The sequence below is a fragment of the Elgaria multicarinata genome, chromosome 1 (assembly GCF_023053635.1).
Source record: "Elgaria multicarinata webbii isolate HBS135686 ecotype San Diego chromosome 1, rElgMul1.1.pri, whole genome shotgun sequence".
NCBI lineage: Eukaryota > Metazoa > Chordata > Lepidosauria > Squamata > Anguidae > Elgaria > Elgaria multicarinata.
The window spans coordinates 39943285-39955777 of record NC_086171.1 but is presented as its reverse complement, the minus strand read 5'-3'; the positions used below and the strand labels follow the sequence as shown (position 1 = coordinate 39955777).

Sequence of the window (12493 nt, the reverse complement as noted above, 5' to 3'; positions counted from 1 at the left end):
TCTTAAGAATGTCCAAACCTGTTTCAACTACTTATTATATTATTATTAATAATATTATTCATATCCTGCCTATATGGTACAATTTACCATAGTTCTCTCCCCAGCCCCATTTTATCCTCACAACCACCCTGTGTGTTTGGCTAGGCTGAGAGGTAGTGACTGGCTCAAGGTGAGCTTCAAGGCTGAGTAGGGATTTGAATCTGGATTTCCCTAGCTCTGGTCTGATCCAGCTGCCAGATATACCCCTTAATTGACAGCAGAAGTATAGTAAGATGACAAAATACACTCCCTACATCCACAGCTCTTATACTTGCTTCTTAACAAATATGTATGTGTTATTTTGCCTAAAATATCTGTCAGTAGCCTATATTAACCAGACAGGGCTATGTATGAAGAACTAAATTAATAGACATAAATGTTATAATTTTTAAAAGTGAGTGAGCATTTCAAACTTCCTAGACATTCCATATGAGTCCTCATAGTGGCTACTCCCAAGAGAATCTATTTAGCAGACATTATAAGGCAGCAATTCAGGATTTCATATGAAGGCATGACTGTATAAACAAAGTTCAAAAAGGATCCCATGTTTTTTCCCCTCCCAGTCATATGTTTTGAGTGAACTGTCTATTATTATTATTATTATTATTATTATTTATTTATTTATTTATTTATATAGCACCATCAATGTACATGGTGCTGTACATTATGTACATTATCTATCATTATGTATTCTTTTCTTTCCCATGTAATTTGTACAAATTCCCTTTAAGAATGAGGACTATTGTACTACTTGCTGCTGAAGTATCTGAAGTATCTTCTGCATCTGAAGAAATAGGCTGTAAACTGCACAAGCTTACGTTGTATTAAAATTAGTTTGTATGAAAGCTATTAGTTTGGTGATTCAGCTATTTGTAAAACCAAACATATATTTTGGATGCATGTTGGGAACTACTTTGGAATCATCCCCAACCGTATGTGAGGCTTGTACAAAGTTGATTTTCTACCTTGTTCAGGGTTTCTAGAACAACTTCTCTTTTAGTTGTCTCATAAACTTTTGCTAATAACATCAGATTCTTAGCATCCTTCATCATTGAGGGCAGATCGTCAACTGGAAGATTAAACATAAACAATTATTATTTTGTAACTGTATATTGTTTTGGCCATCGGTATTTTCTGCTGTGAGAAGGTTTAACAGGCACTAAAATTACTAGGTAGAAACTAGAAAGAAAAAGCTTTGACTGTTAGAATTGGTATGTGAGAAGGACCGGACAAGTAATTTGGAGCATCATCAGAAAACTGTGGTTCCCTGCTGTCACTTCTCCACCCTCGCTCCTGTCCTACAATACTTCCTCTTTCTTCTTGGAGAAGAAAGTGGAAGTAAACAAAGACCACATGGCCCATTCAGGGGCTATTTTTATTGCGCCGCATTTCCTGCACACAGCAGGAAATAGCGGCACATTCCGTTTCCTAAAAAGGTTAGATTAAACGGGGTCCATTTTGTGATGGAAAAAAGGCAAGAAGGAGAAGGAGGCGCATGGGAAGTGGGCTTCGTCGTCTAAAGAATGCGCAAAAAAAGTAAGTGGGCAGTAGCAAGCATGCGATAAAACACTTGTCTGATGAAACCCTTGGTTTGGATGTGCTGAGAAAGCTGGTGGGATCTTAGGCAGCTGGAGTAAGGAGGACAGGAACAGGCAAAAGGAACATCAGGGCCTGTTCTAGTTGAATTCACGAGTCAGGAATAGGCAAAGGAAACTCCAGGGCCTTGAGTTGCCCACCCACTCCATCCCACCAGGAGATGAGAAGGGAAGCAGAGCCATTTCACCAGCCCTGCTGAAAGCCTACCTATTTTTTTCCTTTCCCCTCCCCATCCCCTTTTCCTTGTGCATGGTGTCTTTTTAAGTTTGTAAGCCTGGGACTGTCTTTTTGCTGATTGGTTGTAAACCACACTGGAAGCCTTTTTTGGCTGAAGAGCAGGATAAAAATATTTTAAATACTCTGGAACTATTACTCTGGAACTAACACAGCCTTGGTACTTGCTGTAACACCTCTTATAAATCCCTGATTAACCTATATATTTATTAAGTAAACTAAAGGACAAAACTAGACATGATGGGGGAAATTTGTGTTTGGTTTTCTTTTTCCTTTTAAATTAAAGCAGCGATGAGTCAAGGGGGAGACCGACTTTGATCAAACTGTGACACTGGGGTGTGCATGCTTAGTTCTTCTCTCAAGTGCCATTTTCCAATTGAAATCACCCTACACTGCTGGGGGTGGGGGTGGAAAGACAGGCATGGGATTAACAGTGTGCTAAATAGGAGGATTTCAATCCATAAAATAGCATGGGGGAAACACTTTTCTCCCAGCACCTCTGTTCCAATTATAGTCTTGGTTCTTTATGAGCTATTTAAAGTTAAAAAACAAAACATCAGGAAAACCAGTCATGGATCTTCCATATCAAGCCTGTCCATCCTCTCTTCCAAGGGGAATTTATTCTATAAAGGCTACCTGAACTTCCCACTGCTTGGCAGAAGGATAGAGACAGGATGGTGTGTGTGTGTGTGTATATGTATATGTATGTATGTATCTCCATCTATATCCTGACATTCTTCCATGAAATGTAGAGAGGCATACGTGGTTCTTCTACCCTGTGAAGACTGAAAAATAGGGACTGGACCAAGAACATCCAGTAAGCTTCATGTCTGAGTCTGAATTTGAATCCAGATCACTTCAATCCTAGTCCAACACTCTAATCGCTACACCATGCTGAAACAGTACCACTGGCAAGCCTGGGAGATAGTTTGTAACAAGCAACAGGACTACCCTCACTCATTTTTGTTTTGTTTTGGCAAAGGCCCAAGTCCTGCACTCTGCAGAACTTTGCCATCCCTTTTTGGACACTATCTGTCCTCTGCTGAAGGCACTTGCATCATAACATTTCGCCAGTGTTTGCCATGCTCAAACAGGAGTAAAGTAAGGTCACGTAGGATGACATGAATTATTGCTCCATCTCGTTTTAGAACAAGTGTAATGTCAGTACACTGTTCTGCAAGAAGCAGAATGATTGAATATCTGGTCATAAAAATGTGGTCAACCAGGACCCCTCGATGTAGACGTGTGTTAGGGCCCTGGCTAGCCTGAGATTGCTTCCACAGCAATGTTTTGTAATATAGATAATATAACATGCTTCTGCCTTAAATCAAGAGAAAAGCTTCAGTGGAAGTCACACAGAAAAGAGAAACATTACCAGGGTCATGGTCTAGTGCTTGGTTTAGAACTTTTTCTGCTTTGCCAAACTTTTTGAGCTTTAAGAGGAGATCGGCAAGATCATGACACAAGAAGTCCTGCTCACTCATCTTGAGAGCAACTTCATAGTAATTGATAGCCTGAAATGAATTGATACATTTCAATAGGTGAGCTTCAACTATCAGCAACAAACAAATTACATATTTTTGTGGTATCAGCAAGTCTTAAGAGCTGAGCTATGTGATCAGAAAAAATCGCATCGTGCTGTTCTCACTGGACTGGTCAACTTTGCGGCAGGTTTGAACGCACCCCCATATAAGGAAAACTTACAGCATAGAAAAAAACCAGTCATGTCATTGAGAATGCTAGGCTAGAACACTTCTCCCTGGTAGATTTTTTTTTTAATGGAGAAGCATTCAAGTATGCAACCTCCAACCTTTAGCCTGAAGTGGTATAGCACCATGTGATTTCTTCTATTAGTATAGCTTAATTCAAACTACTTCCTTCTGTTTTCATCCTGTGCAGTGGATAGTGGAGAAGAAATTCAGGGGAGCATAGTTCTGTGATTATTATTTTTTTCAGAGCAGGAGCAATGGCAGCATCTGCAAGGAGCCAAGGCAATTGATGGAACTTCCTGGCTCTGGTAAGTGAATGAGGGGAAAACAAGACATACAGGTTCTACTGTGGCAGATTAACATAGCACAGGGGTGGGCAATGTTTTGGATAAACAGTGGCAGGTCAGGGGCTGCACATATACATACATGCACACAGACACACACATCCCTCCCCTCTCCCAGCAAGATCACTGAGGAAAGGGGGAAGCTTAAGTACCCTCACTCCAGAAATCATGTGCAGAATCACTAGGAGAAGGAAGAGGCGTTAACCTCTCCCATCTCCCTGTGAGTTTGAGCCTACTGGGAAAGAAGGAGTATAGGAATGGTTCTCTTCATGTAACCACTTTTTGAGCATGATTGGGTCACCCCATGCATTTCCTTTCCCAGCAGAATTAACTGTGATTGGTGGTCTTTTCAGGAACTCAGTCATGCTAGGGTGGCTCTCCTCACATGCCCTCTTTCCCACCACTACCAGGTTCCTGGCAGCCTGCCAAACAGCTGTTTGGCTGGAGCCTTATAGCATTGGGGAACAGGGCAGCAGTGGGGAATTTGGTAGTGGCTGGATTGGGGGAATTTGAGAAGGCGCAGTGGCGGCACTGGGTAAGCCAGCCAGATGGCCTCCAAGGGCTGCACGTGGCCCACAGGTTGCCCACTTCTGGCATAGAGGAAGTCGGAGAATGAGGAAAATAACCAAGCAGAGGCTGGATACATCTTTTCTTTTCTTCACACTAGCAGTTGAAATAGTAACATGGCGCAGAGTGGTAAAGCAGCAGTATCTGCAGCTGAAACTCTCCCCACGGCCTGAGTTCGATCCCAGTGGAAGCTGGTTCTCAGGCAGCCGGTTTGGGTCGACTCAGCCTTCCATCCTCCCAAGGTTGGTAAAATGAGTACCCAGTTAGCTGGGGGAAAGGTAATAACGGCCGGGGAAGGCAACGGCAAACCACCCCGCTATAAGGCCTGCCAAGAAAACGTCAGCGAAAGCTGGCGTCCCTCCAAGAGTCAGTAATGACTCAGGACTTGCACGAGAGGTTCCTTTCCTTTCCATGCATTTCTAATGGTTGCCTTTCAGTTGGCTGAAAAATCTTTTGTTAAAGCTTAATGTGTTTACAAATTTTTGTGAACCGCCCAGAGAGCTTTGGCTATTGGGCGGTATAAAAATGCAATACAGAAACAAACAAATAAACAAACCTATGCATTCACTGAATTCAATGTAGTTTAGTCCCCGATAAGTAGATTGTGGGATTTTATTAGAGGTTTTTGTTTGTTTAGGATGTATGCGTTTTATTATGGAGTATTTATCCAGAGTGTAGAGTATAAATAATAAGAGGAAAGCAGAATATTAATATACTGGGAGCCATGGATCCTAGGAGACATGTTTATGGGGCTGCCATCATGAGCTCCTACACTTCAAAATGTACCGCTATACCACTGATTATGTGAAAATGAAAGACAGCCTCATCAATCTCTTGGGATACATATCCATTTCAATCAAGATTTAATTTTTGTGAACCGCCCAGAGAGCTCCGGCTATTGTGCGGTATAGAAATGTAATAAATAAATAAATAAATAAATAAGATACAAATGCCTTGCTTGGTGCCCTGTATCTCTAAAACCTAGCAGAATGATCCCAGGCTATCCCTGTGAATGATTCCCATCCCATCCCACAGGCCCATGTTAAACTCCATTCATTGGCTAGATGAAGAGAGGATAGCAGGCTGCATGTATAAATGTGCAGCGAAAAGAATGATCTGTTTCTGAACCTTGTTATATTGATGGGTGTACACATATGCTTGACCAATTTTCCTTGCCACCGTTGCGTCCAAGGGATTCTTCTTCTGAGCTGCTTCAAAAACTTCCAATGCTTTTTCAGGCTATAATAAGTGACAGAAACAAAGCAGAAGTTTTTGTATGTATTAATAAAGTTATTTTTTGGTGTTTGTTGTTCTTCAGTAATGAACAACTTGACCCTATGCATGTCTCCTTGGAAGTCAGACCCACTATGTTCAATGGGAGCTATTCCCAAGTAAAAACACACAGGACTGCAGCCTTGGTTTCAATTTTGCCTGGGGGATGGAGAAGTTGTGGTGAGGATGTATCGAGGGGAATTTTACCAGAATTTTTGAGAAGTTTCATCATGTAGTTTTGAAAAATACACTGGCTAGTTAATGTGATCTTTGGGTTTGCTTTTGACCAATTTTAAGCTATCTGATCAGAATAATTATTAGGTGGCATATTTATATTTACATGAGCTGTAAGGGGGATGTAAATGTTTTTACTATTGAAATCAATCATACTTAAGTTCATCAGTACTAACTTAATGCAAGCTTCACTTAGGCCATGTCTAGACAGGGTGATATCCCGGTGATCATCCCTGTGTGTTCAGATGATGCACAGGGGATCCTGGGAACAGGGAGGGATGATCCCTCCCTTGCCCCAGGATATCGCCCTACCCTTCTACCCCGCTTTTTCCATGGTTTCGGGATGATCTTGAGAACGCGGAATGTGTGGCCGGGAATTGTGGTTTGTCCCGGGTCCTCGCGAGTAACCGGGGGTGGGGTGGGGGGAACGGGATTTTTTTTTTAAAAAAAAATACTCACATTTTGCACAGGAGCGCTCATGCGCTCCTTCTCCTTTTAGAAAAAAACAAAATGGTGGGCGTGACGTCCTCTTCTCCCTGGGACATCGCATGCCGCGTGTAGACGAGGGCGATGATCTCGCGCTCATAAAATCACGAGATTGTCACCCTCAATCTCTGTCGTCTAGCCATGACCCAAGTTAACAATTAGTTTTGTGACTGATTGGCAATACACAAAGATTTGTTTGGAAGAGTTGCTGGTAGAAATTTCTTTGTCAGAATTTGGTAAATTATAGCAGGCAGATTTTCGAAGAACACCATTCTTGACAAGTGGTCAGACAGTGAGCTGGACGTGTATCTCAGTTGAAATTGTAATTCAAAGGCTTAGTTTCTCAAAGGACAAGTTTTCTCAAAGCAAGCTGAGTGGCATGAAGGTCTGGGATAAAAGAAGGTCTCAAGGAATGCAAATCTCTTGTACATCAATCAAATATACCTGGGTTTGATGGACCAGAAGATCAAATAAGCCTAGTGCAAGATAAATGATTAAAGAATTTTATAAAGCACCAAGCTCAACAAAGTTACTATATATAAGAAGGATATGTAAAAATAAAATTTGCTTTCCAATCTGCTGAACAAATTTTTCTTAGTGCTGAAGTTATTTTTTCATATAAATAACAACATATTTAGAATATTTACATACATACCTGTACAATCTGGCTTTAAATATAACTCTTTTTTCAGGTACAGCATTTGCAGTTTATTGGAAATGAATATAGTTTCAGTTGTACAACCTATACCTATTCAGTTGTAAAAAAACTAACCTCTTGAATATTCATGTAGGCATCACCCAAGAGAAGGCTTGTATGAGGACTTGGCAAATTCTCACAGAGCTCACTAGATAAAAAGGGGAATGTTATTCAAGCAGTTACATGAAGCAAAACTTTGTGTAGACAACATTAGTTTGTGTCTTCACAAACAATTTTATAAAGTTACTGTTTTGGGTTAGTACTGCTGCCTTAATTGCAATAGTTCCAAAAATAAAATGGATAATGACATACTATAACCCCCAAATGGCACCAGAACAAACCTAGCAAACCTATCATTCTCATCCTGGAATCGAAGAAGCACCCTCAGGGGATCCCTTGAGTAGAGACAAGACTACTCCACAAGATCCTGACTGGAGACCAACAACCTCTAGAGGTAGGCCAGGGACATGATCTCTGCACTTTTATTTGCTTTCACAGACCTGATCACCTCCAGTATCTTGAATTGTCTTTCCCCTGTCAGGAACAAGCTAAACTTGTACCCAACATCACTCCCAAATGATCTACTCTCTGAAATGTCTCTAGCTCACTCTTGAACATATTCACCACAAAAAGTGTGGTCCCAGGCGTTCTAGCATGGCCTCGAAATCCTTCCTTCTCTGTTCCTTAGATGAGTATCTTATGAGGCTATCATCCAGGTAAGAGTAAATGGATATCTTCAGTAAGTGTACATGAGTCACTAGAATCCCCAGCACCTTGATGAAGACTGGGATTGATGTCAACCCAAATGGCATCACTCTCTTCTGAAAGTGAAAATGGCTGTAGGCAAATCACAGAAATCGCCAGTGACAGGCTCAGAGTTTTTCTTCAGCACCTACTTTTTGCCCCTCCTCATCCTGTTGTCAGAAGAGGAGGCGTAGGAGGTGGTAGAGTAGGAGGTGGAAGAAGAATATTTGTCCCTCTTTCTCTTTCGTCTGTGGGAATTGTGAGCCAACTGCTTTATCAAAAGTGGCTGCCACTTCCCTCACCAGCTCCTTATTCAGCCACTTCCTCACATTGGCCTGATTCCAGGGCCCATCTTCTGTCGGTGCTGTGGTATGTGCTGGGGACCTAATCACTGCTCCTTTTTGAGTGCCAGAGTGCTGTTGGATTGCATCAGGGGAGGTTGTGGTGCACCCGACATGATGGCTGTGGCAATTGTCGGTATGAAAATATTTTCCACATGCGGGCTTTCAACGCCTCCACTGCTGAGGGACACCATCGCTTTGACAGCCCCAGAATGTCTGCCTTGCCTATTTCCGAGAGAAACAGATGGAGAAAGCTGTGCCTGGACAACTGTCACTTCCCCTTCCTGGTGAGTGACAACAAGCCAGAATGAGAGAGGGTGTGTACTGGCTGCATTGGTTCGGGTTCTCCAGACAGGATAGTACCGCAGAGACTGAAGAATTCCTGCTTACCCACAGACAAACCCTGGATTCGGGCACTGAAGCTAACCCCTTTCTATTTCTCGTGAGAAAAAGGTTTTTCTTTATTATTTTGGAAATGCCTGAAGGAAGGAGAGGGACAATAGTGCTGGAGTGCTGGGAGAATCTCCTGTCTATCCCTGCACTGGGAAGCCCAAGTAATCAAATAGCAAAAAAAAAAAAAAAAAAAAACCAACCACCTGCTGCTCTATATAGGAAGTAATGGAGGGGGCAGAAAAGGTAGAAAAATTAAGAATAAAATCACTACTCCCAAGTTAAACTACGGAGCCACTAAACAACCCTGCACATCTGTAAAAGGCAGAGCCAAGACTGAGAGGAGTTCCTCCCCTTCCAGTAAGACATGATAGTTTCTGATTGGTCCTGCGTTCCATAGAAAATTAAAGCGTTACAAAATAATAATAAAAGTACTCCTCTTCAGTGTTAAACAAAATGTTGTGTTGAACAAAAATAGTAAATGGGGGAAGTGTTTCAAGGTTCAATATGGGCTATGATGTAATTTTAAAAATGTAGAAAATGTAATTTCAAATTAAAATTATGCTTCAGCCCTGACTCCCCACTTCAAATTCAGTGTTGCTTCCCTGGCCAAAGTCAAGCTGGAGGAGAGGAGGAGCAGAATGCTACAAGAAAACTGGATTTTTTAAAATGTCATTGCTGTTTCAGTATTTTTTACTGTTTCCCCACATTATTGTAAAAGGCCTGGAAGAGTATTATGACTAAAATTAGAACCGATCTGTGCAGGACGCATACTAATTCTAGAGCAGAGACATAAACATGACCCTTTACTCAGAGTTGGTCATAGATTTAGCCTCTAGAATGTGATTCTGATTAAATATTTCTTTCTCTAAATTTCTGAATCCCTCCATGCACCTAAAGCAAAATGTGAAAACAAATATTCGCAAAAAGCCAAGTTAACTTGAAACATTACCAGTAGCATCCAATGTACAATCTCTTATCCTTTCGGATCTGAAGGTAAATCTGAGCCATCTTTTCTTTAACTTCAGTATAATAGGGCTGGTTTGGTGTGATGTTCCTCAGCATAGTTAAAGCTAAGTCCACTTCCCCTTTACTGAGAGCTAAATCTACATTTGCAACCATGACACGGATTTCCTCTGGTGTCCCACTAAATTCATTAATCGTATCTTGCATTATCTTAGTAGCTTCATGCTGGAAAGTTAAAACAACATATATGAAAATTCTTTGCAAAATTAAATGCTCTTATCACTAAAGGTAATGATTATACAGTAAATTTACTTTTTTCTAACATTCAAGATATATTACAAATCCACTTGATTTCCTTGGTCACTGGATCAAATATTCAGAAGCAAATCATTTGTCATTCTGATTTATAGCTACACATAAAGCAATATTCTGGGATTTTAAATTGCTTGGCCAATCCCAGAGGAATGACTTGAGGCCATTGTCCCCCAATATAGGAATGGCTAATTTATTCTGTGGGCAATTTTTTACTTATTGTATCTATTTATATAGAACATATTTGTTGCATTCTCTATTTTCAATGTATCTGGTGACATACAAACCAGAGTTTAAAACATAATAAGCAGAACATAAACAAAGCAACAATTGAAAACAGGCCCACAATCATACCAAAAACCACACCCACAAAATATTTGCCAAAAAACAGTATACAAAGCAGATTTCAAGCACAGCAGTTTTTTAGACCATGAAACGCAGATCATGAGATGTAGCCAGATGAAATATTAGGTCAATCTCTCCAAAGTGTGAGTACCACCACTGAGAAGGTCCTGCCTGACTTCCTTAAGCATAGGAATATGCAACTTTTGGCCCGCTAGATATTTTGGCTTACAACTTCTATCAGCCCTAGCCATCATAGCCAATGGTGCCCACCTCTACCATAGCAGATCTCATCTACTGCCAATTGAAGCAAGAAGGTAAAGGTGATCCCTTGGATAGGCACTTCGGCTATATCATCACCTACTGGTATTTTCGCCCTTATGTGAAAAATGGTCTCACTTTCTCCCAATGGCCAGCCTACATTCTTTTATAGACCATTAGTCCCGACTAAAGTTGCATGGGTTGACTACACATCTTACACCAATCATTTCCACTAAATAATCTTTCCTTCAAAAGGAATTTAAAAACATCTGAAATCATGTGATATTTGACCCATTCATTTTTAAACCATCCTTCTTCATATAAGTAGCTCTTAACCCCAAAGGGTCTTGCTTTCTTTTTAAACATTTGGCACTGAATTTATTGGGGTGGAGCTTGTATACAGAACATCTTACCAGTTCCCCATTGAGTCGAAGAGCTTCAGCAAGTTCCAAGTAGATGGAGACTTGTTCACTTGTCGTTATATGCGGCCCCAGGCCCTTCTTAATTTCCCCTTTCATTTGAGGTAAATTGATAAGCATTTTTAAGACTTTGATGGCTTCAGGATATTCCCCAGCTTTATTCAGTGCTCTAGCCTTGATGAAGTGATACAATGGAGAATCACGGAGCTGGCAAAAAATATTAAAAGGTGACACTAGTAGGACAAACAAATGAGAGCCTCATGCTGAAAATATTAGGCTTTAACTACTCAATGTGTGAGCGAGCATCCATGTGTGCATTAGCTCAATTCTTAGGAGTAAGAGAGACCAGCTCTATCTTTCAAGATTGCCTGTCCTTGGTGGCTTCCACAGTAGGGCCTTTTAACAACTGCTGAGTTATTGCTTTCCTGCAATCATCTGAACGTGGAATTAAAGCGTTGGTTCCACCTATTTTATCAAACAACGTCCATTCCCACGGTCAAGAGATACCATTTTATACTTCTAGAACATTTACACAGAACTATGTTGTGTTCAGCAATGGCCCCTGTAACTTCAATAAGAAACTTCTTTCTTGTGGCTTCTGGTCCTGTGATTACTTCTGTTCTGATGGATTTTCCTTTAATCAATCAGTTTCTGTTGCATGGAGCAGAGACGGGGCTTTTATTATTCTTATTCTTATTTGTTTTCATTGCAAAGCAGCTTTATTTTCCAATTAAAAAGGAAGAAAAAAATAGAGAGGAAACCAATAATTAATTTCACAAAGCATCACTATCCCACACAGAAGCAGTAAGAACTGACTAAGTGGTATAACGGCAATTCATTGCCCAGAGAGCTTCGGCTATTGGGCGGTATAGAAATGCAATAAATAAATAAATAAATAGATGTTGTGCTGCACTAAACTGGAGTATTTTGAGCTTTTGTACACGAGGCATTTATTGTGCATTCCTAATTCTTTACTCATGGTTCTTTAGATGACTTCGTAATCCTCCACGTTCACTTGTTTTTTAGCAGCATTTTCCTGGTTTTTGTTGTTGCTGTTTTTTAGAGCAAGGAAAGTGGGCTATTAATTTTTTAGACGTGGAAGAATAGGCAGTTACCTACTTTTTTAATTTGCACTATTCTGCTATAGCACAGTGTCACCTAGAGCTTATGTAGCAGAAAAGGGAAAACTCTTTGTGTAGATCTTGAATCTCGATTCTGTGATGAAACTGAAAGTAGATACAATGATTAACAGCTTTGTGTAGAAAAGCTCTTAGAGTGAGAAACCACAAGGAAGAAGTTTCTAATTAAAGGCACAGTGGCCCTGAAAAGTTACATAGTGCTTTGCTAGTCCACTCTGGACAGGCTAGCACTCTAAATGTATTCTGAGAGAGAGAGAGAGAGAGAAAGAGAGAGAGAGAGAGAGAGAAATCACCATAGGTATAAAAAAGAAGGGAGGACAACACAGAAAACACTGGAATATAATGAATTGGCAATGAAATCTGGGTTCTCTATAGAAAGGAATCGAACAAATAATGGCACT

The 12493-nt window shown here is 40.6% G+C and overlaps 1 protein-coding gene across 1 annotated transcript in view; it reads right to left on the bottom strand.

Annotated features, from left to right (window-relative positions):
- The window catches only part of TTC21A (tetratricopeptide repeat domain 21A), a 47724-nt gene that overhangs the window by 9903 nt on the left and 25328 nt on the right, over positions 1-12493 (bottom strand). The window contains exons 14-19 of the mRNA XM_063147445.1: positions 10948-11160; positions 9606-9844; positions 7254-7326; positions 5618-5728; positions 3245-3383; positions 1005-1108 (exon numbers count right to left, since the gene is read on the bottom strand). Coding sequence (XP_063003515.1) covers positions 1005-1108; positions 3245-3383; positions 5618-5728; positions 7254-7326; positions 9606-9844; positions 10948-11160 — 879 coding nt within the window. The remainder of the gene's footprint in view (positions 1-1004; positions 1109-3244; positions 3384-5617; positions 5729-7253; positions 7327-9605; positions 9845-10947; positions 11161-12493) is intronic.